The sequence below is a fragment of the Paroedura picta genome, chromosome 3 (assembly GCF_049243985.1).
Source record: "Paroedura picta isolate Pp20150507F chromosome 3, Ppicta_v3.0, whole genome shotgun sequence".
NCBI lineage: Eukaryota > Metazoa > Chordata > Lepidosauria > Squamata > Gekkonidae > Paroedura > Paroedura picta.
Window position 1 is genome coordinate 146949946 of NC_135371.1, and position 24605 is coordinate 146974550.

General features: G+C 43.7%; 1 protein-coding gene across 1 annotated transcript in view; it reads left to right on the plus strand.

Moving 5' to 3' along the window:
* The window catches only part of ESYT1 (extended synaptotagmin 1), a 55555-nt gene extending 34459 nt beyond the window's left edge, over positions 1-21096 (plus strand). Inside the window, exons 15-31 of the mRNA XM_077328517.1 lie at positions 377-463; positions 548-697; positions 2292-2444; positions 4742-4918; positions 6810-6892; positions 8515-8563; positions 8657-8746; positions 9279-9374; positions 10224-10295; positions 11787-11873; positions 12541-12684; positions 12769-12932; positions 13528-13629; positions 15582-15713; positions 16682-16784; positions 16884-16933; positions 18070-21096. Of these exons, the coding sequence (XP_077184632.1) occupies positions 377-463; positions 548-697; positions 2292-2444; positions 4742-4918; positions 6810-6892; positions 8515-8563; positions 8657-8746; positions 9279-9374; positions 10224-10295; positions 11787-11873; positions 12541-12684; positions 12769-12932; positions 13528-13629; positions 15582-15713; positions 16682-16784; positions 16884-16933; positions 18070-18103 (1773 nt within the window). The 3' untranslated portion in view covers positions 18104-21096. The remainder of the gene's footprint in view (positions 1-376; positions 464-547; positions 698-2291; positions 2445-4741; positions 4919-6809; positions 6893-8514; positions 8564-8656; positions 8747-9278; positions 9375-10223; positions 10296-11786; positions 11874-12540; positions 12685-12768; positions 12933-13527; positions 13630-15581; positions 15714-16681; positions 16785-16883; positions 16934-18069) is intronic.
* Positions 21097-24605: the final 3509 nt, after the last annotated feature.

Below are 24605 nucleotides of genomic sequence, written 5' to 3' on the forward strand. Positions count from 1 at the left end.
TGAAACGTCTTACTCAAACAGTTTACTAGTTGTTATTTGTTGGACCACTTCAGTTGTAAATCTTAGTTCAGGACACATAGGATAAACAGATCTGGGATGGCAAGATGAAAGTTCACAAAGCCTCCTTCCCTTCATTAGATGGCCACCCAGCATAACAATCCCTGACTGCATGTGCCACTGGCTGGCATATTACCTTCTTCTGAGGACATCAGCTTCTGAATAGTGATTTCTTACTACAAGGGTGCCCTGGCAAAGTAGCTTTTGGATAGTCGATGCTTGGATGACTGACAACCCACAGAAGTGGGTTCTATTTCTCTCCCTCTTTGAAGGATGCATTAGTAACTTACTGTCATTCTCCGGCTTCTCACTGTGCCAGGTTGTCTATAACACAGTCTCCCCTGTCTGGGATGATGCATTCCGTTTCTTCTTGCAAAACCCAGCCAAAGAAGATATTGATATACAGGTAGGCTTTTCCCACCTGGTCTGAGCCCCATCTGTCTTGCTTCCCATGGAGGCACTAAGAAAAACTCTTTTGGTCCCCCTACAGGTGAAAGATGACAACCGTCAGACTACCCTGGGCTCTCTCAGCATCCCCCTGTCCCGCTTGCTGAGTGCTGATGAGCTGACCCTTGACCAGGGGTTCCAGCTGGAGAACTCTGGACCCAACAGCCGCATCTACATGAAACTCGTGATGCGGGTAAAAGACTCTGGAGCTTCAGTGCTGAATTGAATTACAACAATGCCTCTTAGGACAGTGCTGTTGCTAGTGATCAGGACAACTGAGTCCACCTCTTCCTTTTCTCATTCAGCCCGATAATTAGTTCTCAAGATATACTTTGTATAATATGCCATTTTATACCTTTCTTTAAAGAAAAGGAAAAACGGAAGAGTCAGAGGAAAGGGCACACTTCTTCAGGAGAAGTCCCTGCTGTGTACCTTTTTCTGCTGCAGAAGCATTCCCAGTGGGCAATGGAAGTGGGGCACTAGTGGGGATTGTGCCCCTTAGGCCTGTCATTCCCCACCTTATCAGTTGTTAAACATTTGATAGCTGATATATTGCTATAATGTAATGATGCTGTATCTTTCCACTATGGAGGAAGGCAGGCTATAAGATGGAGCTCTTCCGCCAGGCATTTGGTTAAGGCCAGGGCGGAGACTCGGGTTATTAGATCTTGGGTCCCCCCTCCCCACTAACATCATCAGGATGATCTATTGGAGCAGTAACAATGACTGTGAGCAACAGAGCTGAGGGCCTGAAAGTGAGTTAGGTTGTTGATTATGCCACTATTGATTGATTGATTGTATTGACAGTCATGGGTTTTATATGTTTTATCTTCCAATGTAAACTTCCATGAGCCAGCTGGGCCAAGAGTAGCAGTATATAAGTAATAAATAATAAATAATACCAGTGGGGAAGCCAATGAAAAGCTGCCCAGTACGCAAGGAGAGGAAATGTTGGACATGAGGGAAAATGAGCGGAAATGGCTGTTTTTCTCTACCTGAAGGTGTCTCAAAGTGGCTTACAGTCGCCTTCCCTTTCCTCTCCCCACAAAAGACCCCCTGTGAGGTGGGTGAGGCTGAGAGAGCGCTGATATCACTGCCCGGTCAGAACAGCTTTATCAGTGCTGTGGCGAGCCCAAGGTCACCCAGCTGGTTGCATGTGGGGGACTGCAGATTCAAACCCAGCTTGCCAGATTAGAAGTCTGCACTCCTAACCACTACACCAAACTGGCTCTCATCTGCACCTTTCCATCCACACAAATCCCAAACCCAAGCTGAGTTCCATCTTCCTGGACAGATTGTATCAAAACAGGTTTGAGAAAACATACTGTGAAATAGGAGAAAATCCAGAAGATGAATAACTGAATGATGTCACCCAGAAGCCCCTGCTCCCCCCCCCAAAAAAAAAAAAAGGCCACAGGCTTGAGGAACACATGGAGGAAAATCTTTCTGTGGAGGCAGCCTGAGATACACTGTTTTGAACAGGGATGAAGGCCAAGTCTCTTTCTCATCTGCCTCTTATCATTGTTTTATCAGTTAGTTGAGCTGCTTTCCCTCTGCACCCTCTCTTGCATGTTGCAAAAGTTATTCAGATGTGACTTTTAAGACTGGATCTATCAGATTATCTTGTGGAGAGGTTAGCAAAATGATTTCCTCTGCCAATGGCAGAGTTAGAGTGTAAGAGTCAGCAATATGGTATAAGGCTTCCCTTCAATGGACTGGTGCTTCTTAACCTGCAACATAAGTGACCTTTCATCATGATCCCATTCAGTATCCTGCTATTTTTGTAGGTCTTATATCTTGATGCCCCTGAAGGTTCCTTCACTCCCCGGCCATGTCCTCCAGGACATCTGAATGTTACTGAGAGTACCAGTGTTGGCAGCAGTGTCGACAAGACTCCTCGACCTCTCACAGCCAGCCCAGATGCCCAGTTTGGCACTGAGGTAAGGTTACACCATGTAGAAGGTTGGTATTTTCTGAGTCATTGACTTGCTAAGGAATGATAGGGAATGTTGACTGGAATCTCTGTGCTTTTGATTCAGCAATTCAAATTGAAGTGCAGACTGATTTTTAAAAAACAGATAAATTTAGAACAAAGATAAATGTGTGGATGTGATTACATGAGAATAAATATTAAAGAAGTGGAAAAGGGTTGTCAAAGCTTCATTATTAATCAGGTTAAAAATCAGTGGGATAGGACAGTCTTATTTACAGTTATTTATTATTTTAAGTAGATTATTGTTTGGCCAAACAAACTATTACTTACTCAGTTACTTAGAGGGGTTTTGTTTGTTGATAAGAAAATTAACTTGACCTCATCAAATCCATGCCATTTATAAGTAAGTCGGTTGATGAGCTGCCCACAAATTGTGACATAGAAAAACCCATGTAAGGTGTTTTCAACACAGCCTGAATTACAGGGACATATTCTTCCAGAATAGGATATTTTTTGAGACTTTCCCTAGGGGAACAGCAGAGGGGAGAGCATTATTAAATCTAACATAAATGCTTGCCACAGTTGGGGGGGGGGTGAGCTGTTAAATAGTAAAAATATGAGGCAAGGGACCCATGGCTTGCCAGAAATCTCAAACTCAAAGGAGAACATGATCTTCTGGCTGTCTCACTGAATTTTTGTAATTCCATTTAGGCTTCCATTATAGGATTCAGATGCCATATATCTAAGGAGATACACATAGATGTAATATTTTGTTCAATATATCTTAGCTATTTAGATGTAGAATATTCCATGACCTTTAAAGACACAAGACTGTCAGAATCAGTTCTAAAGTGCACATGTAGCAAAAAAGTGATGTCAGGCTTTGGTTTCTAATAGTCTTTAATCTGTTTCCAGGCGTAAGGCAGTAATTCAGGGTACCAAGAATTTTACAAAGAAAAATAGCTTGAATACTTTCAGTAGCCTGGTTGAACAACCTAATCCAGACAGAAATGCCATAAAATAATTGAGACATCAATTTGTAGTTGAAAACTCTTAGAGCTGCTGGCACATATTGATTGCCATTTGTGTAAAAGAAATGCTGTTTTTTTTTGCTATATTAATTCAAAAAGTAATTGTTTACGTATGGAGCTAATATACACTTGTTTAAATACATGATTAATTAAATCTTTGGTTGTTAAACTACCAACAGGAGTAAATTTAACTTGGCAAAAAGTGAATGAGTATAACCTGGAGAAGATGGAGAAGCCTTCTATATTGACCTTAGATAAGTTATCTAAGGTAAACAATGATGGCTTCTCCATCTTATTCAGAAGGTATACTTTTCTACCTGTTGCCAAGTCCACTATATTTCCCTCCGATAATTGTTCCCATAGGAGGTCCCTGGAAATTGAATCAAGTGCTTCCTTTAGGTCAAGGAATGCAACAAATAACTTGCCTCCTCTGGATGCTCAGAGAAGTTAGCCCCATCCTCATAGAATAAATATAGGAAGTATTCATGCCACGTGTGTGATGGATTCATTGTATTCAAAGTTGTTTTATTATAAAAGGCTCCATAACCTAGTGACCAAAGTTGTTTGGAATTATTAGTATCTGTGGCCTTAATCAGTTGACCCCAATTTTCTTTTACAAAAAAACCCAAACGTTTCTTTTCACTATAATTAAATCACAAAAGCTGTTCTCTCAAATGGGAATATTCCACTGGAAGGGAGTGAGAATTAGAGCTTTGATCTTGCCAATAAATAGAGCAAATCAGAGATTTTAGGTTATGGGATTCACCATCAAACCAGGTATTTATGTTATTATAACGAGGGTTACTGAGGGCTCCCATTCAATGATGGAGTGATCTAGTATCATAGGCTTGTATACGCTCAAAAGGGTCTTGAGCAATGTCTTAGATTCTGATAATAAGTCTGAGTTAAATAAATGTTTAGCTTTCTAAGCTATTTTTTGTGTCCCAGGTATTCTTACTAGCATAGAATAACTTTAATTTGAAGCTGTTATTACTGGGTACAACTTAGCAGAACAATCACACTAAAGATCATTATCAGTGGGAAAATATGACTTTCAATGCAGTGTCCTATATTAAAAGTTTCCATGTTTCTTAGGAATATGAAATTAAAATATAATCAATAACACTACTACCCTTAGTAGATGAAAATTTTGCTTTCTTAAAAATTTAGGCTGGCTTGGGGACCCTGGGGAGAAAAATCCACTGAAGTATATAATGATCACTGCAATTCTGTCAGGCCTACCTGACTTCCCCTTATGTAATCTTGCCCTCAGAATGTGATTCGTATTCATCTCCTGGAGGCTGAGAACCTCATTGCCAAGGATAATTTCATGGGTGGCATGATCAAGGGCAAGTCAGATCCTTATGTCAAAGTGCGCTTGGGCGGCCAGAAGTTCCGTAGCCGTGTCATCAAAGAGGAGCTCAATCCCCGCTGGAGCGAGATCTATGAGGTGAGAACGCCCCCTTCTCTTGTCAGGGTGGGCTGTACTGGGCACTCTCAGCCTTGGCTGATGGAAAACAGCTAGGTTTGGCAGGGAATAGTTTAAACAAGACTTTGTGCAAATGACTGTGCTTCAAAGAGGAATGATGCTGCACCTCACACTGCACTCAAGCCCAAGATGCCTTTCTTGCAGCACAGTTGGTGCCAGTCAGCTACCTGGCAGAGTATTAGTCCAGCTAGTAAGGCATGTGTCAGAATGCTTCTAAAATGGCAAAGTATGCATTTGCTCTGTTCAGGAATTTGTTTATTTTTTAAAAAATATTTAAGTTTTTGAATACAAAAAAATGAAAGTTCTAAAAAGCATATTAAACAAGAAAAAAAGAATGAATAGCAAAGAATAGACAAAGTAAAACAATCACAATGTACTTTGAGTTTCCAGGCATTACCAAATACTTCAAATTTATCAATTTACAACAAAAATTATTATATTAAAATTATTTACTTTAGTCCTTAAAACCACAAATCACCAAACCATATTTCCCTTACCTGCAAGAAATCAATAAGGGGTTTCCAGTTCATCATAAAAGCTGTTGTTATCTTTTTACTAATCAAAGATGTAAGTTTAGCCATCTCTGTAAATTCAGTATCCAGATAAAACAGAATGTGCACTCACTCTAGTAAGCCATTTCAAAGGCATGCATATACTGTAGGTACTGACTGTTGCCAGGCTGTTGATAGTCCTAAGGAAGAGCACCCTAAGGAGGAGGCTGTCTGCATGAAGTTGGCACACAGGAGTATAAAGAGAGCTGCAGTTGTATAAGTGTAAAGGTGCTGGGCCATGAAGGGCTTCAAAGGTATTGTATTTGCCGGCGTATAAGACGACTGGGAGTATAAGACGACCCCCCAACATTTCCACTCAAAATACAGTACTATGGGCCACTATGGGCAGCTATGTCTATCCCAACTGAAGTGCACCCGGCGTATAGGACGACCCCCCCACTTGGAGGCATGTTTTTCAGGGGGGAAAAGTAGTCTTATACGCCAGCAAATACTGTAATAGCCAAAACACTGAATTGAATCCAGAGTAGATAAGTAACCAGAGCAACTGATGCAGCACTGTAGTTATGTGTTCCAAGAGGTTCATCCGAGACTCTGCATTCTGTACCAATTTAAGATTTTGGGAAATCTTCAAGGGTAGCCCCATCTTTCCACATGGGGATGGGCTTGCATGATTGCTGGTCAGGCTAAATGATAGAGCATAGCAGCAATGGGGCTTCTCTTGGCAGACTTCCCCACAGTTTCTCTGCCTCAGTACTTCAGCAGCAGCTGCCTAATCACTGAGGTTTTGTTTTTGTTTTTTTAATCCAATACTAGAATGTTATTATGTGCATATGAAAGCTCATACCATGAATAAAACTTTGTTGGTCTTAAAGGTGTCCCGGACTCTAAATGTGTTCTGCTGCTTCAGATCAACTTAGCTACCCACTTGAATGTATTATATTGATATATAATGTTATACCAAAATGTGTACCCTTTAAATTCTCAAGCATTCATTTAAAAAGTCTCTTGCCCAGCCGTTTTCAAACTTTTGATCATGGAGGAGCCCCTGAAATACATTTTCAGGCTTTGAGGACCCCTGGAATTGATGTCAGCTTGTCACACCTCCCTGCCCTGCCCCCCAAAGTGACATAACCACCCACACCCTTTGCCCTCTTTTTCCTCCTTCTCCTTGCCACTACTCCTACTACAGTGGCTTCATGAACAACTAGTTGGGAATCCCTGTTCCAGCTGTTTCTGTTAAGGAGATATCCTTTTCCCCTTATATCTTTGCAACACTGTATCACATTTTGCTTGCTCTGAATGCATGCTTAATTTGTGATACTCTTTCCCACATCCTCCAGGTCATAGTGAATGATGTTCCAGGCCAAGAGGTGGAGTTTGACCTGTATGACAAAGATGTTGATAAAGATGATTTCCTGGGAAGGTAAGTTTAAAGTAAGGAGAAAATGGACCAAAGCCACAGAGTATAAACCTGTCTTCCTTTGACAGAGAAGGTGTCTGGGTAACCTGAAAAGACCATGAGGAGAAGCTTTAAAAGAGAGCATCCCAACTCCTTTTGCCGCTTTCCTAGCCATTATGAGCCACCATCATATGCCATCCTTCCCTCAAGATCAGGGCAGCTCACACAAGTTAAAATACAATGCCATATCTAATATAACAAAATACTATAATGTGATCAATGTGTACAATTTTAATTCTTTTAATTTAAAATACAGTTTATCTAAAATAATAAAACCATCAGTCTGCTTGGTCTATCTCCTATTCCAAGGACTGGAGAGAGGGGTCATGAGTGTGGTCTTCAAAATGCAGTTTGATTGGAGAGAATTGGGTGGGGAAGCCAGGTATGTTTTGATGTCATCTTACTTTAGGCCTCAACCATAGACCTGATGGAACAGCTCTGTGGAACAATTTAAGATCCTGCAGACCTCTGATCTTTCTAGGTAGTGTGTTTCATCAGGCCTGGGCCAGTACTGAAAAAGCCTTGCCCCTGGTTAGGGTCAACTTTATTTCTTTAGGGATGGGGACCCTAAGCAGGTTTTGGTCACTATACTGTAATGCTTTCAGGGAGACATAATGGGAAAGGCGTTCCCATAGATATGTTGGTCCTAGAGTGTTTAGGGCTTTATAGGTGATGACCAGAACCTAGAATCTGATCCAATCTCCAATCTGGAGCCAATGCAGCTGGGAGAGCACTGGTTGTATATGTGCTTTCCATTGGGCCTTAGACATTTTGAATCAAATTGAATGTCATCAACATATTCATAACACCCAAACCTCTGGACTAATTGGGCAAAGTGGTGCATGTAGATATTAAATAATATTGGAGAGAGAGTTGTTTCATGTGGAACTCCACATATTAGGGCATGTCACTGGGAGGTTCTCTCCTCTAGCATAACTCTCTGTCCCTGATCCTGGAAAAAGGATTGCAACATTGGGAGGTGGTACCCTGAATCCCTACGTTAACTAGATGGTGGGCTAATTACCCATGATCAACAGTGTCAAACACTGCTGTTAAATCTAACAATAACCGCAGTACCAATCTACCTAGCTACAATTTAGAGATGGTGGGGCTTAATTATTCTGTGAAACAGCAAAATACAAGTGGTCTTATGCTTAAGTTACCATTATTTACTTCTCCCGGTGCCATGGGACACATATGTATGGTTTCAAAGTCAGCTAGGTTGTTGGTATTTTTGTTGGTGTCAGGCAAATCCCTGTCATGTAAGGATCTGACAAAGAGTACTTGCACTCGAAAGCACACACCTTGAATAAATCTTTGTTGGTCTTAAAGGTGCTACTGGACTCTGATTCTGTTGTGCTACTTCAGACCAACATGGCTACCCATTTGAATCTAGTCAAATCTTAATTCACCTTAGGATGATGGTAGGTGCAGACTAAGCATTGTGCAGTCCCCCCATCCACACACACAAGCAGAGAAGCAGGTTAATTTTTTTTGCAAGAGGCTATGGCAGAAAAAAAGGCACATGCTTAAGTGAATAACCTTGTCCCTTAAGTGAATAACCTTTCTCCCCCCACACCCAACAGGTGTAAGATTCCTCTGAGACGAGCACTAACCTGCAAGTTTGTTGATGAGGTAAGACTTAGCTGCCAACATTATTGAGAAGATTGTGTAGACACATATCTGGAACTCAGTGCTGTTCTTCTTACCCTGTTTTTCTTGTTTCAGTGGCTCCCCTTAGAAGATGTGAAATCAGGACGGCTCCACGTGAAACTGGAGTGCCTGCCTCCCATACCAAATGCTGCTGAGCTGGAACAGGTAATGGGAGCTGTCAGGAAAGGTGCTGTGTGAGATGGGCTTGGTTGGGCTGCTCTGGCCTGAGAAGGGAGATTAGCCCTCAAGGTGCTTGTGTGAAAAATAGATCAGAATGCCATGAGATCTCATCACGTGTCCCCAGAGAGAATAGAAACAGTGGCATGTTTTCAGTGGAAAAATGGGGCAAGGAGAGGTCCACACAATCAAAAGCTTTCTTATATTCTATAAAGCAGATGTAGACATCTTTCTGATATTCCCGTTAGTTTTCCAAAATTTAGCACATTCTGTTAAACAATTAATAAGATCACAATTCTGTATGTAACATGTTCTGCTCTTAAACAAACCAGTTGTGTGGCCATTACATGGGATCTTCTGAATGAGTGCCATTGGATTTATGGGTGAAAAGGCTGCCTCATTTTGAATTGCCATACAAGTAGTTATGTCCTGCAATGAGTAATGGGGCCTCCTGAATCCACCCGTTCTTTCTGATGGGGGGCAAAGCATGGGGACATCTGTGCTGTCTTTTTTTTTGCAGGTCCTGATGGTGAACAGTTTGATCCAGACACCAAAGAGTGAGGAACTGTCATCTGCCTTACTGTCTGTCTTCCTTGACAGGGCAGCTGAGTTGCCGGTAGGTGGAGAGGCAGACCCCTTTGCTATATTTTGTCATTCTAGATATTAGAGTGGAAGAGTTCATTCACAGATAAACTGGGAAATGCCCCTTAAACAGACTGCAGCAGAGCTTGTTCCTCATTAATTTTAGTTCAGGGATAGTTCTACTTCATAGTGAAACTTCCTCTTGTACCAGAAATATCTGAGTTTACATTCCAGCTCATCTATGGACTGCTGAATCCTCGTGGGCAAGTTGCTCAATTTCTCCACTGGTAAAATTGGTATAAAAGCAAAAGTTACATGACAGTTACTGGAAGAGCTGTTTGAGAGGTCAGAGAGTTTTCTAGCCAGGGGTTTCCAGAAGGGTCAGTGCACACTTTTCTCTGCCCATTTTTATTAGTTTGTGCTTTTTTGCTGTGCTATATTTGTGATGATATCTACTGAAGCTTGAACCCGAATGCTACTTTAAATTGAATTATGCAAAGGGTATCTGCATATCTGAATTTGATCATGGAAGCAAAATGTAAAAAGTGAGATTCTTGCAAATTAAGTGTACCTTGTTTTAAAGATCTGCCACAAAGAATACATGTCGCCCTGCCTTGGTCAATGGAGGAAAAAGCATCTCAATAACTATATAATGTACAGCCCATAATGGTGATCACCTAATTGTATTCTTTATGCAGATGTCCCTGACGTAATTTCTCCCATAGAATTTTGTGTAATGTTGAACTCATGGCAGAGAAGCTGTGAGGCTTCCCAAGAATGAACCTATGTCAGTTATCGATGTAATGTATGGCTGTCTTTATAACAGCATCTTTGTTGGTGCCTCTACCACTAAATTTGCAACTGTTCTTTCTTACCTCTCCAGCTGAGGAAGGGCTCAAAACCCCCAAGCCCGTATGTCAATATCTCTGTCCGTGGCACCTCCTATAAGACTAAGGTAACAATATAAAGAATGTATTGCGGGGGAGGACCATGTGTGTGTGTGTGTGGGGGGGAGGTAAACCCTTGCTTTGTATCAGGGGATAGTCATAAGGTAGATAGCAAGGAAGGAAAAGCTGAAAGAGAGAAGCAACAAAATAAGGAGGATTGCAGCACAGCCAGGTTAAGTCTGTGTGCACATTTACCCTTACCTTAAGGGGCAAGACCTTTCTTGTAGCTCTGTGGCTGGAAAATAAAATCACAAAAAATCCAACAAAGCACTATCTCACAGTCCCCAGCACCTTTGCTCCTGTGTTTATACGCTGAACCTGCATTTTACATTTGCACTTTATGAAACAGATGACTCCCTCACTCCCACTCAAGAAGCCTCCCTTTTAAGGGACTCAGTTTGGAAGGAGAGGGCTTCCCACCCCACTACAATGCTATTTCATCCTCCTGATAACTGTCTCCCCCCAGAGCTGGCTTGAGCTCCTCCTCCCCCCCCTTTTAATTCTTGTAACATCGGCCTGATGAAGGATTCTTGAGGAACTTGAAAGTTTGCACAACATTCTGGGTCATTTTGGATGGCCATAATCAAAAGGTATTAGATTTGGTTTTTGGACTGGATTTTTATTTCAAAGAGGCCAATTCTGTGAAGGTTCAATGGGGTGGCAGGCTACAGTGGGCGAGCAATAGCGTTGTGTGCGGGGGGGGGTTGGCCTAGATCAGGGGTAGTCAACCTGTGGAACTCCAGATGTTCATGGACTACAAATCCCATGAGCCCCTGCCATAAAACGCTGGCAGGGGCTCATGGGAATTGTAGTCCATGAACATCTGGAGGACCACAGGTTGACTACCCCTGGCCTAGATGACCCAAGAGACCCTTCCAACTCTCTTATTCTATGATTCCATACTGTGTGGGCCAGTATGGCTGGCAGAAGGCTGCTGGGGCTCAAACACCCTCCAACATGCTCTACCCACCATACTCTAGCCATCCGTCATGCAAGACCAGATCCCCCTTGGCCAGGCAGGGCTCTCACATGAATACATGAAGCTGCCAGGTACTGAGCCAGGCTTTGGGCTATTGAGATCAGTCTTGTCTGCTCTGAGTGGCAGCAGCATCCCCAGGTATGCAGAGGTGTTTCTTTTGTACTCTGTACCTGCTACCTGTTTTTTTTTAAACTTGAGGATGCTAGGAAATGAACCTAGCAGCTGCTCTTGCACTGTCCCTAAATGCCAGTTGCCCAAGATATCAAAGGCTATGAGACAGCGGGTAGAAGGAAAGATCTTTTTTGGCCTGAGCAGCTGTCGGTCTGAGTGGATGATTCTGCTCTAGACATACCAGTGGTACAACCATATAAGGAAGCTTCACATATCCACCTTTTTTTTTAATGGTTTTAACAACAGGCAATGAATGAGCACTCAACTGATTAAAAGTCCATGCAATATAGAAGTCAAGGGCCAAACCTCTTCCTTCTGTGTCTTCTTTGGCTTCTCTCTGTACTCTCAGGTTGCCTCTCAGACAGCAGATCCAATGTGGGATGAAGCTTTCTCCTTCCTTATCAAGAGGCCCCACGCAGAGTCTTTGGAGCTGCAGGTCAGTCTCTCACTTCTGACTCTTAGCTGTTTTTGAGCCAACGCACTTTCCAAGACTTCTGCTGTTTGGGCTCAGAATGCTGGAATCTGTTTTAGGGGGAGCCCATACTTCAGCCCAAAGATTTCTGACAAGGACTATTTTGGCAAGATGCAGGAAAACCAGAAGTCTAGGGCAGAGCCAGGACCATCATGAACATGTAAAAAGCAGATATTTTCAAGCAAAAGTTTCCTGGAATGGAAGGACCTAATGAAGCATCAACCCAAACTGAAATGTAATTTTATCCGATAGGCTTGCAATAGAGTAACATGGATCCACCAATTATATCTGCCCTGAGCCTTTGGAGAAGGGTGGAATACAAATGGAAAAATAAAACAAATAAGTATGAACACATACAACAGGATATACAGGACAATGTAATGAGATCCTGGGTACAAGCTTATTTCTGTATCCTTTTGATACCTTCAGACTGAGTGAAGAATAACCATGTTGATACAATCATTGAAGAAAACAATAATGTCTTAATAACTCATGGAGACATGACAAAAAGGACAGACATAATAATACTAGACTGAAGAGACATCTTCATAGATGAGGCTGATTAAAGCAGCAGGTGAAATGTTCCCGGTATCCATTTGTTTGTAACAATTTATCCTTATTGTCCCCCTAGGTGAAAGATGATGGGCACGTCGTGGGCATGCTGTCCCTTCCACTTTCGCAGCTGCTAGCAGCAGAGGGGCTTGTCCTTGACCGCTGGTTCCCACTCAGTAGCTCCGGTCCTGGCAGCCAGATCCTGATGCGAGTGCAGCTTGGCGTAAGTGGGATTTTGGAGGGGGAGCAGCCGTTCTGGATTACGGTGGAAGGCTCTTTGACAAATTTGCTCCGTCCTCTCTCACAGCTTCTTGTCTCCCAACACTCTGGTGTGGAGGTCCTTAATAATGTGGCCGGTGATGAAAATGGAGAAAGCTCCCAGAAGGGGTCTGAGACCGAGCTGTGTATCAGGGAGGACGGAGACTCTGGTTCCACACAGGAGTTACGCCAGCGCATGCCACATGCCCACAGGTAAGGAAAGGGTTCACTGTGGAATGGAATGGATATTACATTCTGAACTCCATCCAGCCTTTCTTGGAACATTAAATACACACTTCTTATTCCCTTGCTGCACAGGGTCAGGACATCTTCCTTTAAAGGCAGTGCTTCTGTTGCAGGGATATCACACTTTCTGAGTGTGCAAAGTCCAATATTTCATACCTGAGAAGATGTGGTTCTTCTTGCAGCCATCGTATTTTCATGGTCATGTGGCTTCCTGAGTGTGTCTTTCTTGCACAGTGCCTGTGACATGTTGATCAACTCAACTCCCCACCTCAGATGTCATTCTCTTACTCTTCTAGATGCTACCGTTCAGCACTTCATGGCATTTGTGGGTGCAACAAAAGCAAATGAACAGTTCTGCCTTTTTCTCCTGGATGGTACTGAGCTAGATAGATCTTAAAAACAGTATCTTTCCTTTCTGCCTCACGTTTCCCTGCATCCACCAAATATCTTCATGTTTCTGTCCCTCTACCTGGTTGTGCTGGCAAGAAGAATCTAAACATGCTCCCCCTTTCCTCCCCGTAATTCCGATGATGCTCATCTGCACCTCTGTTTTTCTACACAGCAGCAACTTGGAGCTGTCGGACTCACCCCTGGGCCAACTCCGTCTCACTGTTTGGTACCACATGGATGCGCGCAAGCTTGTTGCCATCGTGCATGCCTGCAGGTAACATCTGCAGGACTGAAATAAGCGTTGAGTCCTTGAAAGCTGTTTGCAGCAGGGTGTGTTGACGGAGCGGCTTGGATTCTCCATGCTGGAAAAGGAAGGTGTTCTTTTCAGGCACCCTGGTGGATGCCTCCCTCCAGCAAATTAGAGCAAGTTTGTTTTCTTAGCTTTAGCCTCTTTGTGGTCTCAAATCCCAGTTTATCTGAGGTGGCCAAAATGCTGTAAGTGCAGGTAGTTGAAATCTTATTTGGGATTCCCCCCCCCCCAGTGGCTCTGAATCAAAAGTGTCCCTTTCCACTTGCAATGGTGTTGGCGATAGGCTTACTGCAAGGGCATCCTCATAAAGGAAGGCTGCAGTGGAGAGGGTGTGCCCACAGATGCCAAAGGAGAAAGAGGGAAGGAAAAAAAGAGCTCATGAATTGGTGGTGCGTAGCTGCCTTTTAAAAAAGGCTTCATCAATGCCCCTGCATTTCAGTGCTACATTGTGGGGACAAAAAAGTTGTAAACAGCCATGTAGGTCCACACAAAAGCCATGTAACCTTTCATTAGGACCAACCAAAGAGGTACAAAACATTGCACAAATGTCTGAGTTTACTAGAACATTACGCTGAATATTGCAATTAAAAAAAAATAGAGAGGACGGGAGAGAAACAGATTTTAACTTTTGAGAAAAGAACATGGTAGATTTTCTTTATATCTTCCAAGGCAGTGGTCCCCAACCCGCGGGCTGCGGCCTGGTGCCGGGCCGCAGCTCCCTCTCCCCGCCCCCCCCCCCGCAGTAAAAAACTTCCCAGGCCGCAAGCTTGCGGCCCGGGAAGCTACTTACTGCGGGAGGGCGGGAAGAGGGAATCAGGGCCGCGCCCGCGCATCGCGCATGCACAGCCCGGCCGCGCATGCGCGGCATGCACAGGCGGGCAGTTGCCCTGCTAGTCCCCAGCCTCAAAAAGGTTGTGGACCACTGTTCCAAGGAATTCATGGTACCAGCCTTACAAGTGTGTGATTTTGCTTTAAATGACACTGTTAGGGGAAAGTGTACATTGTTTCTTTCCCGCATTTATCCTCAGAACAACCTTGTAAAGCCTGAGAAACAGTAGCTGGCCCAGTGGGGATTTGGACCCTGGTCCTGGCATTTCTAGTAAAATATTTATTATTTATTATATTTATCTACTGCACTCAGGGCGGTATATACATATCTGTAATTATTGTAGCACACCCAAAAATAAAGCAAACTGATGCGATGTCTTCATGATATACTAGTAGCAAAGCCCATTTTAAAAACACGCTGGGAGCCCCCGCCCCAGCTTGAGTCCAGTTAGTGTGGCACAGTGGGTGTGGAGTGCACCCACTCACCCTTTCCCAGCTTCTGCCACAGGCTAGGAGGTTGGTGAGAGTGGTATGCGCACTCAGCCTTTCACTGCTCCCCCCCCCAGAGGGCAGGAGGACTTTGTGAATGATGGGGCAGGTGCAGAGCATGCCCCCTCAGCATGCCACTCTGTCCACCCATGGCTAGGAAGATGGGGAACATGGGGAGTGTGTGGCCAGAGGGCATTCATTGGACTCCCAGTGAGCAGGACAGGGAGCATGGTGCTGTGGTGCAGGGGTGTGAATGGTTATCCAGAGCTCTGCCATTTACCTCCTGTCAGCTCCTCATCCTCTTGGGAAGTGCTGGGAAGAGGAGGGGGAAGAGGCTAAGGGCGGGGAAGAACCTCTGATTGGCCCTCAGTGAGAGAGAGCTCTCACCCCATTAAGAGAATACTCCCCCAGTGAGGGCCAATTAGAGGTACCCTATACTTTTTATGTGGCATGATTATTTTATTAAGAGTCAAATCCCTTTATATTGCTACTCTTAATGTCTGTCATTTCAACTTCCTTCAACATCTCCTTCTGTAGTATTATTCTTTCTTGCTGTTGTGCTGTCACTGAATTTTGCTGCCCATCTACCCTCATTCCAGGAACCTAAAGTCAAATGCCAAGGATTTCCCTGACCTATATGTCTCCCTCATCCTTCTGCCTGACAAATCTCGTGTTACCAAGAGAAAGACCACTTTGCGGAAGAAGACTCTTAATCCGGAGTTCAACGAAAAGTAAGGGAGGATCAGATTGTGTATGTTTTGTGCAGAGGGAGTCTCACTAAAAAATTGGGGAAGGATCTACAGGGAAATGGAATCACCACTTTACCAGTGACCAATCAGATCCAGCTTCTCTTTTCTAAAGAAGGGGTTTCTTGCTATTGGTTGCCATTTTGTTAAGCCATCAGGCACTGAAGAAATTTAGTCGTTACCAGAGCCTGTCCAGGGAGGGGACGGGAATGTTTCACTTCTCAATCGATCACTATTTTAGAATGGATTCTACCCAGGAATGTGTACATTCTATGATCTGCAGGAACCACTGAGGCAATTAGTATGAGAGAGCTGACATTTCCATCGTTGCTTCAACATGATCTTAGCAATCATCACAACAAACCTGCAGGATAAGGCAGTGTTATCATCAGGTTACTGTCAGCATGGAGCTGAAACTGAGGGTCAGCTTGTATTAGGCCACCTACAGTGCCCCTTTCTAAGTCTATGGAGGTCGATGGGCTTAGAAGGGTATGAGTCTGCTTTGGATTGCACTGCTGGCAAGTGCCTATCAGAAACCTGATTTGAACTGACTTTCTGATTTGTAGCCTGGTATGTTAGCTGCTGGGCTGAATCTCTAAGTCTCTAATTAGCACTGAATCAAGCACACTCACTAAGGACTGATGCTCACAAAATGGCTCCCCATGGTATTGGTTTCCATGCAACAAGTTCCTCATAGCATGCAATGGTTGCATTGCTTTGATCCAGATGTCATCTGGTTCCAACAACCTTATTAAGAATATAAGAACCAACTCTTCTTCTTCTTCTTCAGAGTCAATCCTCCTTTTCCATAGTTATGGTCACCAGCACAATTTAGGTTCCCCATTACAGCCATAAGCGTGCAGGAGAAAATACACATGATTTCACCAGTCTGATGACACCAGTTAATTAAAGTTTTGTAGGCTGATTTATATTACTTATTCCCCCCCCAACAGATTTGAGTGGGATATACCCTTGGAAGAAGCTCACCGAAGGAAGCTGGAGGCCTACATTAAAAATGGTGCCTCTTTCATGTCACGACCAGAGCCAATCGGAAAGGTATGGAGCATGGGGGTTGCTGCGGGTTCCACTTTGACGGAAGACTGGGCTCTTTGATAGAATGGAACCCAAATACTTCCTCTGTGGGTTTTTCCCCAGGTGCACCTTGACCTTTCACAGATGGACCTGACTCAAGGTGCTGCCCAGTGGTGAGTATGGCAAGAAGTGCAAAATTTGCAAGAAAGGAGTAATGGCAGAAGCCAGATTCACTTTTCAGCATTAGTGGTCAGGAGACCAACAGAGAAGCATTTCTTCCTCCTCCTCCTCCTCCTCCTCCTCTTCCTCCTCCTTCTTCTTCCTTCTTCTTTTTTTTTGGGGGGGGAGGGGGGGTCTTATCTGGGCTGCTATTTTCCTAGTGATGGGATTTGATTCAAAGATGGGGATTGTCCCATTATAGAAGCTGAAAAGAGACCAAAGCTTTGCACTCTATCTGGAGGGCTGGACTTTTCCAAATATTTTTCTCCTTTATCTGCCAGATGCTGTAATGAGTTGCTTCTGACAGTATTAACCTCGTTTTGGTACTGCTCCCTAGACGTTTATTCCTTTTCATCCTCGTCCCCTTCCTGCAGGCTCCATCCTGAAAACTGCCCTTTAATAAAACCATTTCCCGAATATATATTGACACCTATGTACATAATTATTTGTGTATACAACGGATTTAATTCTTTTCAATGCACCCTCAGCAACGACAGTTTTATTTCGGTCTGCATTTGACTAATTGAGGTTTTTATCGGCAGTCCTAATTGTGATTGTAATGGTGGTCTTCTATTTACTTACAATGTAAATAAAACAATAATTATTAGTTGTAAGCCCCCTTGAGTTTCGCAAAGTAGGAAAGCAGCTAATAAATGTTTTAAATAAGCAAAATGTATAGCATTAAAATAAATGCCAGCGTTATGATAAAGTATCAGTCACTAAAATATCAAAATTAAAACCACAAGTACTTGTACCACGCTTGGGAACTGAATTCTGCGGATGGAAATCCAGAGCACTCCTTTGCTTGGCCCATGGGGGTGGGGAGGGGGCGGTACTTGAGGACTTTGCAGCGTGTGAATGTAACACGCTTTCCTCATTGCATTAAATGGAGAGGCTGAGGATAGGCAGCCTTCTGTCCCTTCTCCTAATTGCAGGGATCGGGTTCAGGGAGGAAACTGCGATTCCCCTGGCAACTTCCCTCACAGCCTAGGAAGGCCCCACTTTGCCAACTGGGAACTGTTGCTTTTAGGCTGCCTTGTGACAAGAAGTCAGAGAATAGTGATGCTTGTTTCCCTTCTCTGCCTTGCAGGTACGACTTAAAAGATGAGAAGAGCAGCCCCTAGATGCCCCAGTGCCTCCTTTCTGTAACTTCACCATCCAGGGAGTTGAAGAGCTGGCATGAATATCTCCACCATCCTTCACTGCAGGATTCCAAGCTCACCCCCTGCCAGACAGGCTTTTCAGTGTTTTGCTTTTAAGCAATCCTGGTGTTCCATTTTTAGAATCTTCTTTTCAGCGTGAAGCCGGTAGGGGTTGAGAAGGCGATTTCTGAAGGAGGAGGGCAGATTTGCATCCTGCATTCACCCTATGTGCTTCTTCCAACACAGCAAACCACATTCTGCCTTTTTTCTTGACCAAAGAAGAGAGACTTTTCTTTCATCCTGCCACAGAAGACAAAAAGTCCTTACAGGCGTCCTGTGAGTTGACTCTTGCAGCAGCCACTGGAGAGGCTATCCAGTGGGCCGGGGGTCTGTGTGTGCTAGCTCAAGAAGTTTAAGAACCAACATGGAGGGACCAAATATTTCCCCATACGAATAGGGGGCAAATAATGAACTGACTTCCTTTGAAACAAGGGGTGCCATGCCTGAGCAGGGCCGCTGGTGTCCCCAAAGGGGACCAAGTAGCAGCTTTTATCTAGAAAGGGAACATTGCTCAGCTTGGGCAAGAGATGGGGATTTTGAGCTAGCCCTCCTGTTAATATGGTTTGAAATTGACACTGGCTCAGTTTTGAACCAAGGGTTTCAAAAGGAGAGAGCACAGTGGCCAAGGATTTTTTATTTGCAGTGTCTTTTCTGTCTCCTTTCCCCCTGCCGTTTGTAGGCTCCATGACTCTTAATGTAGCATGTAGCTGAGGCCTCAGTGAGGTGGTGCCTGTGCTCACCCTAACCCTAGCTTCCAGATCTCTTTCTGTTTCTGAGTCCTGTAAAGGGAATTGGTTTGTTTGACTTCTTGTCTCACTGCCTACTCTGCTGCTGCTGTCTACAGTATCTGTATTTGTGCCATGTTCAGCTTTTGGGGGATTTTTTAAAGATGAATGTTGCCTGGTGCCTTCTTGCACCCGTCCTGGAGCTTGTGAGTTGGGTGAAAACCTCTTCCTCCTCGCCCTACTGCACCAAGTTTTAGGGCTGTGTGCACCTGTAGCAAGGGAATTCTGATTTCAAATCAGATATGCAGCGAATTCATCGAACTGTATATGGATTCACTTGCAATATTTGTGTTTTGACTGAACGTATTGTACAAGAGGAATGGAAGGAAACTTATGGGAGGGTGTGGTGAGAGGAGATTTGCTTTGAGGATCCAAAAATCACAATGCTATATGAGGCCAGGGTTGCTTAAAAAGTAGGATCATCTAGCTGCTGTCATTGCTTTGCTATAATCAACTAGAAATAAAATTAACACAGCAGATCTGCAGAAACTTTAGCACTATTATTATTCCTCATATTAATCCAGCCATACACCTCCTCAAAAGGAAGTCCCATCTCTGCAACTATCCCTTTAATCAATGGTTTTTACCTGTTTCTTTTAAAGCAACCTCTGTTTTTTGGTTTCTCCCTCTAATAGATTTCTTTGATTGCCCCGTTCCTGCTTCAGGAGGGAGGGTTAGTTACTGGTTTTCTGTATGCAGCCTAAACAATTGCATATTATTTTTTGATTATTGCAATTGCACAATCACACTAATAAAAGAGGGGAAAATACTGAATTTCTTTGGCTACACAGAGTTAATCAGTAATGAAAGCCACCACCACCACCCTGACTAATACTATAGCTAAGTAAGTGAACAGGCTAATTATGACTCTGAGGAGGACAAGCCTCTGTGATACATACAAAGAGAAAAATGTCCAGGGACAGGAGCCCAAAGAACCCTCAGGAGCGATTTGTCCTTCCAACCCAGCCAGGTCAATGCTGCCATAGTTTTTGATGTTTAAAAAAAATCATAATTCAGGTCTGGAACAAAACGGGAGCTGCACTCCCTTGAAAGAGGTTCCTTCCTTCTTTCCAGAGAGCATGTGGGCAGCATGGCATTTTCTTCATAGTGCTGGATCCACACTGAATGCTCCATCAGGAACAGGGATCTTTCCTGTCTCCCTCTTCCCAGTCCAGTCCACTGATCCCCCAAAAATGCTGGCTTGAGAGATGGTGAACCCTGAGGAGTGACACAAGGGGGTCTGTAGTGGGAAAGGAGAATTGGTGGAAATATTCTGAGAATCCTATGACTCTCTTCTGTTAACTTGTTCTTGGAGGGAGAGAGCCTTCTTCCAGCTGCTGCTTCTGACAGAGCAAAGTTTTTCTCTGTTGGACGAAGGCTTCATGGAAGGAGGTCACAGGATCTGGCTCTTACTCTGGATCCAGCATATTGCCTGGTTTGTGCAAGGTTGTTTTTTTTGGCCTTTCCAGATAATCAATTTTGTTCCTTGAGAGAAAGTCTGATGGTTTACAATTGAAAAGTCTTGCGGATAAGCCCTCAGGGAACTAAATCCTTGCGGATGCCTTGCCATAGATTTCTTCCTGCCTTTCCAGAGTGTGCAGTCTGAGATGGCGGACAGGACATGCTTCTGGCCTTTCCAAAGCACAGGAAGGGAGACAACCATTTCCCTGCATTGCTGCTTGACCTGCTGCTGCCAACTCTTTTCCTGTCCTTTGCTCCACCACCACAGCTGGACCGCCAGTTTCCCACCCCCTTCCCCTTTCTCTGATTGCATGCAGTAGCTCCTGAGCTGCCACAGAAGCCAAAAAACATTATTTATGATCTATTTATAAAAAGATTTTAATTGCTTATTTCTGTGCATACAGCTGTCACAAATATGGTTGAGAGAGCAAACCCTGCTTTGTCTCTGGATCTGGCTCTGCTCCCCCACAGAGCTTGTCGAACTGGAAGGGGGGGAGAGATGAGTATCCCTGAAAGGAGCCTGATCGCTTTGTTCCATGCTTAACCAGGACTCCAATTTGTGCTATTCTTCAAGCAGGCTTTAGTGTAGGCATGTGTTCCTGGCACTTGTGCCTCTTGTAGCAGCCACTGTTAAACTTGTCATAGCCAATAAAGAGAAGAGAAAATGTGTCTGTGCTTTAAAATTTATTTATTCCTTACCTCAGGCAACAAGAACAGGCTTCCAGTCAAGTTCTGGCTCCTGTTCAAGGTTTGGGTTTTATACTTTAAGGTTTTATACGGTCTGGGCCCTGCATAGCTGAGGGACCGTCTCTCTGGATACATCCCCCAGAGTGGCCTTGCTTCTAGTAATGCCAACCAGCTGAGGATCCCTGGCCCTAAAGAAGTCCAGTTGGCCTTAACTAGGGCCAAGGCCCTGTCGGCCCTGGTCCCTGCCTGGTGGAATGAGATCAGGGTCCTGGCGGAACTAGCTAAGTTCCACAGGGCTTGCAAGACTGAGCTCTTCCACTGGGCTTATGGTTGAGGCTGACTGGGAATCATTATTCGTCAATCGGGGCTCCATCTCCTCTCCCCTTCTCCTCCTCGGCTTCTCACAGCCTCACTGCATAATAGCAATGCCAGGACAGCTATTTAAGTGTGTTTTAAAACTTAACACTTGGTTTTATATTTTAATGGTTGTATTTATTATATTATGTTCACCACCCTGAGATGGCAAGTTCAAGAGGATTGGTATACAAATGAAATAAATAATAATAATAACATAGTGAAGAAAACTGCACCCTTTTGGTAATCAGTCTGAGACTCCAAGGTTAAATGATTGCACCAGGGAGCAAAGAAAAAAATTAAAAGATTTCTAACCTCAGAAAAATAACAATCAAAAGAATAGTGATACAGACAGTCTATACTACCTGCACCATAGTCATGTACTCTATCTTAAGATACCTACCTTGCAAGACTTTAAAGGCACAGCATAAAGGCATGCCGATACCAAGGAACAGTCAAATATGGACAGTAATCAGGAAGCTGGCCAGACGGAAGAATACTGACAAATTTAGTAGAACAAACAAGTTGTGTTCTACAGAGTATACTCTTATAATCATACAAAAATAAATATTTCTTAATTGTTGTCATAGCTTCCTATCTGGTGACTGACTGAAGAGAGTCCAAGAAAAGATTGAGGAGCTGGAGACATTGTTCTACAAGTTTATCCCAAGGGGCAACATGAGAATCCTCTCTGATCTAGCCAGGGTAGCCCTCTTGGGTGTAATTTTAAGTTATGCCACAACTGGGCATAGGTTATAGTATCAAAAGCTGCCTTCAAATCCATAAAGGCCACAGCAAGGATTCCCTGACTCTTGGCTGTCTATTATGTCAGAAGATCACCCTCTGTACCAGCCCCTCACCAAAAAAACCTGTTCCCTTCCCAGAATTTTATTAGTCTCCAGCCAGTCCACGAGTCTGTAATAATGGGACAGAGCAAAAAGCTTTCTGGCCACTGATAAAAGTCTTATTGGCCTGTAGTTTGACCCCTCCGCTTTGTGTCCCTTCTTATAAACTGGTATTATGACTGCTTGTCTCCAAACAGATGGCATAACTCCAGTCACATTTAACTGGGTGAATACAGTTGCTAGTATATCCTTTCCACTGGGAAGTATGGACTTTAAAGAGTTCTGAGGGAATTAAATCTACACTGGGGGCCTTCAAATTTTTCAGTCATGACATTAGAAAACTAATTTCAGATAGTACAACAGGGAGCAACTCTGGTAATTCAGCTGGATTCCAATCACTCTAATAATCATAGTTACTGCAAGACCCAGCAAAAACATTGACAGGCATATGAAAAAATATGAAATAATAATAGAAAATAAAATCAGAGAAGAAAACACCAGCACCATTGCCCAGCCCAACTGGAATGCAGTATCTGAGCCAACTATCTAGGAGAGTCTCAGTATGTCAATTCAGTTGGTCTCTAAGAGGAAAATGTCCCCCTGTCCCCACTTAGGGAAGTGTTTGGATTTTTCTTAATATGTTTGATACAACTGATGATCCTCTGTGGGAACAGTAGATCTCTGTCTTAAACAGATGGGACTGCTACAAACCCTCTGATGTGGCGCATACCAGATCACATAGATATTTTTTCCTGTAGGCGAGAAGCCAAAACAGGTGATTTAATTCCTGGGAGGACAAGTATAGATTCCCCTTTACAGAGAATTACACGCACTCAACTCTTGCTTTGCTTCATCATAAGAATTTTCCAGAGAAAGCCTTCCCCACTTCCATTTTAGCTTCAAAAGTCAACTTCTTCAATATAGTATAATGTAGTGTAGTTGTTAGCATGCCAAACTGAGACATAGGAGCTTGAAATTCTTTTGCAAACTACACAGTCCCGCCAGGGACTATCTAGCAGTTGTGATGGCATCAGAAGGTGATGTAATGAAACGGAACTGTATAATTCTCCCCTCCCCCCCAAAATCAAGCTTCCTCACACAAGACCGTTTTGCCCACAAGCACAATCTGCACACAACTACTGCTGAAATGAGGAAGGGCATGCTTCATAAGAAGTACAATGCTTTGCAGCATCATATGCAACCATTCGGGCTTAGTCTAAAAGTTGCTTGGCTGTCCTTATACTCCACTCTTCTACTGGTAATCTTGGCAACATGACCAAAAGCCTCAAGAGGGACTGGAAGTCTTATGCCCTCTTGGGACTGGGATCTGGGAGAGCCAGGCCTGAATTCCCACTCAGCCCCAGAAGCTGGCCGAATGACCTTGGGCCAGTCATTCACATTCACCTTAACCTCCTTCACAGGATTGATGAGAGGATAAAACAGAGAGGAGATTTATGTAAGTCATAGTGGCTGATACCCTAGAGAGCTGCTGTCCGATAGACTGAAACACTACAAAGAATCTTCAAAGGACCAGGTGAAGTTGTGTCCCCTCCCCCCCCAAAAAAAAAGCTGGAATAGAGTACAACATGTCAAGAGGAGGGGAGATTTCCGGGCTTTAGAGAAGTGAGTGCCAAGGAATTGCCTACCTCTGTTCTCAATGGAGGATATTAGAAGCAGATGTTCCAGTTACTAAGCCACCATAGAAAAACAAATTGAGGGCAAGTAGAGCCACAAAGTGAATACTAAGTGCTGGCTAGTCAACGCCGTTGTCTTCCCCATAACAAGCTATCGATGCGAAAGCTGGACCCTGAAGAAGGAAGACAGGAGAATAGATGCTTTCGAATTATGGTGTTGGAGACCAATGCTGTGAATACCATGGACAAACCAAGTTACCAACAAGATAGTTTTAGAGAGGAGCAAACCAACTATGTCATTAGAAGGGAAGATATTATGGCTAAAGCTCACTTACTTTGGACACATCATGCAATCAAACTCGCTAGAAAAATCAATGCTCAGCATAGTCAGAGGCAAAAGGAAACATGGTCGCCAAAGGATCCGCTGGCTCAACATGATCAAAGCCGATACAGGGGTGACCATGAACCAACTAAAAGAAGCAGTCAGAGACAGGGATGCATGGCGAAGACTTTCCTATAGAATCGCTGAGGGTCGGACAGAACTGAATGGATAACATCATCAGAGCCACAAAGGGAAGTTCTCCAGCATTCACTCTTCTCTGTTGTCCATGTTGTCTTTTACCCGGGCTGAGTGCTACTGGCAGTGCCATCAGCCTCA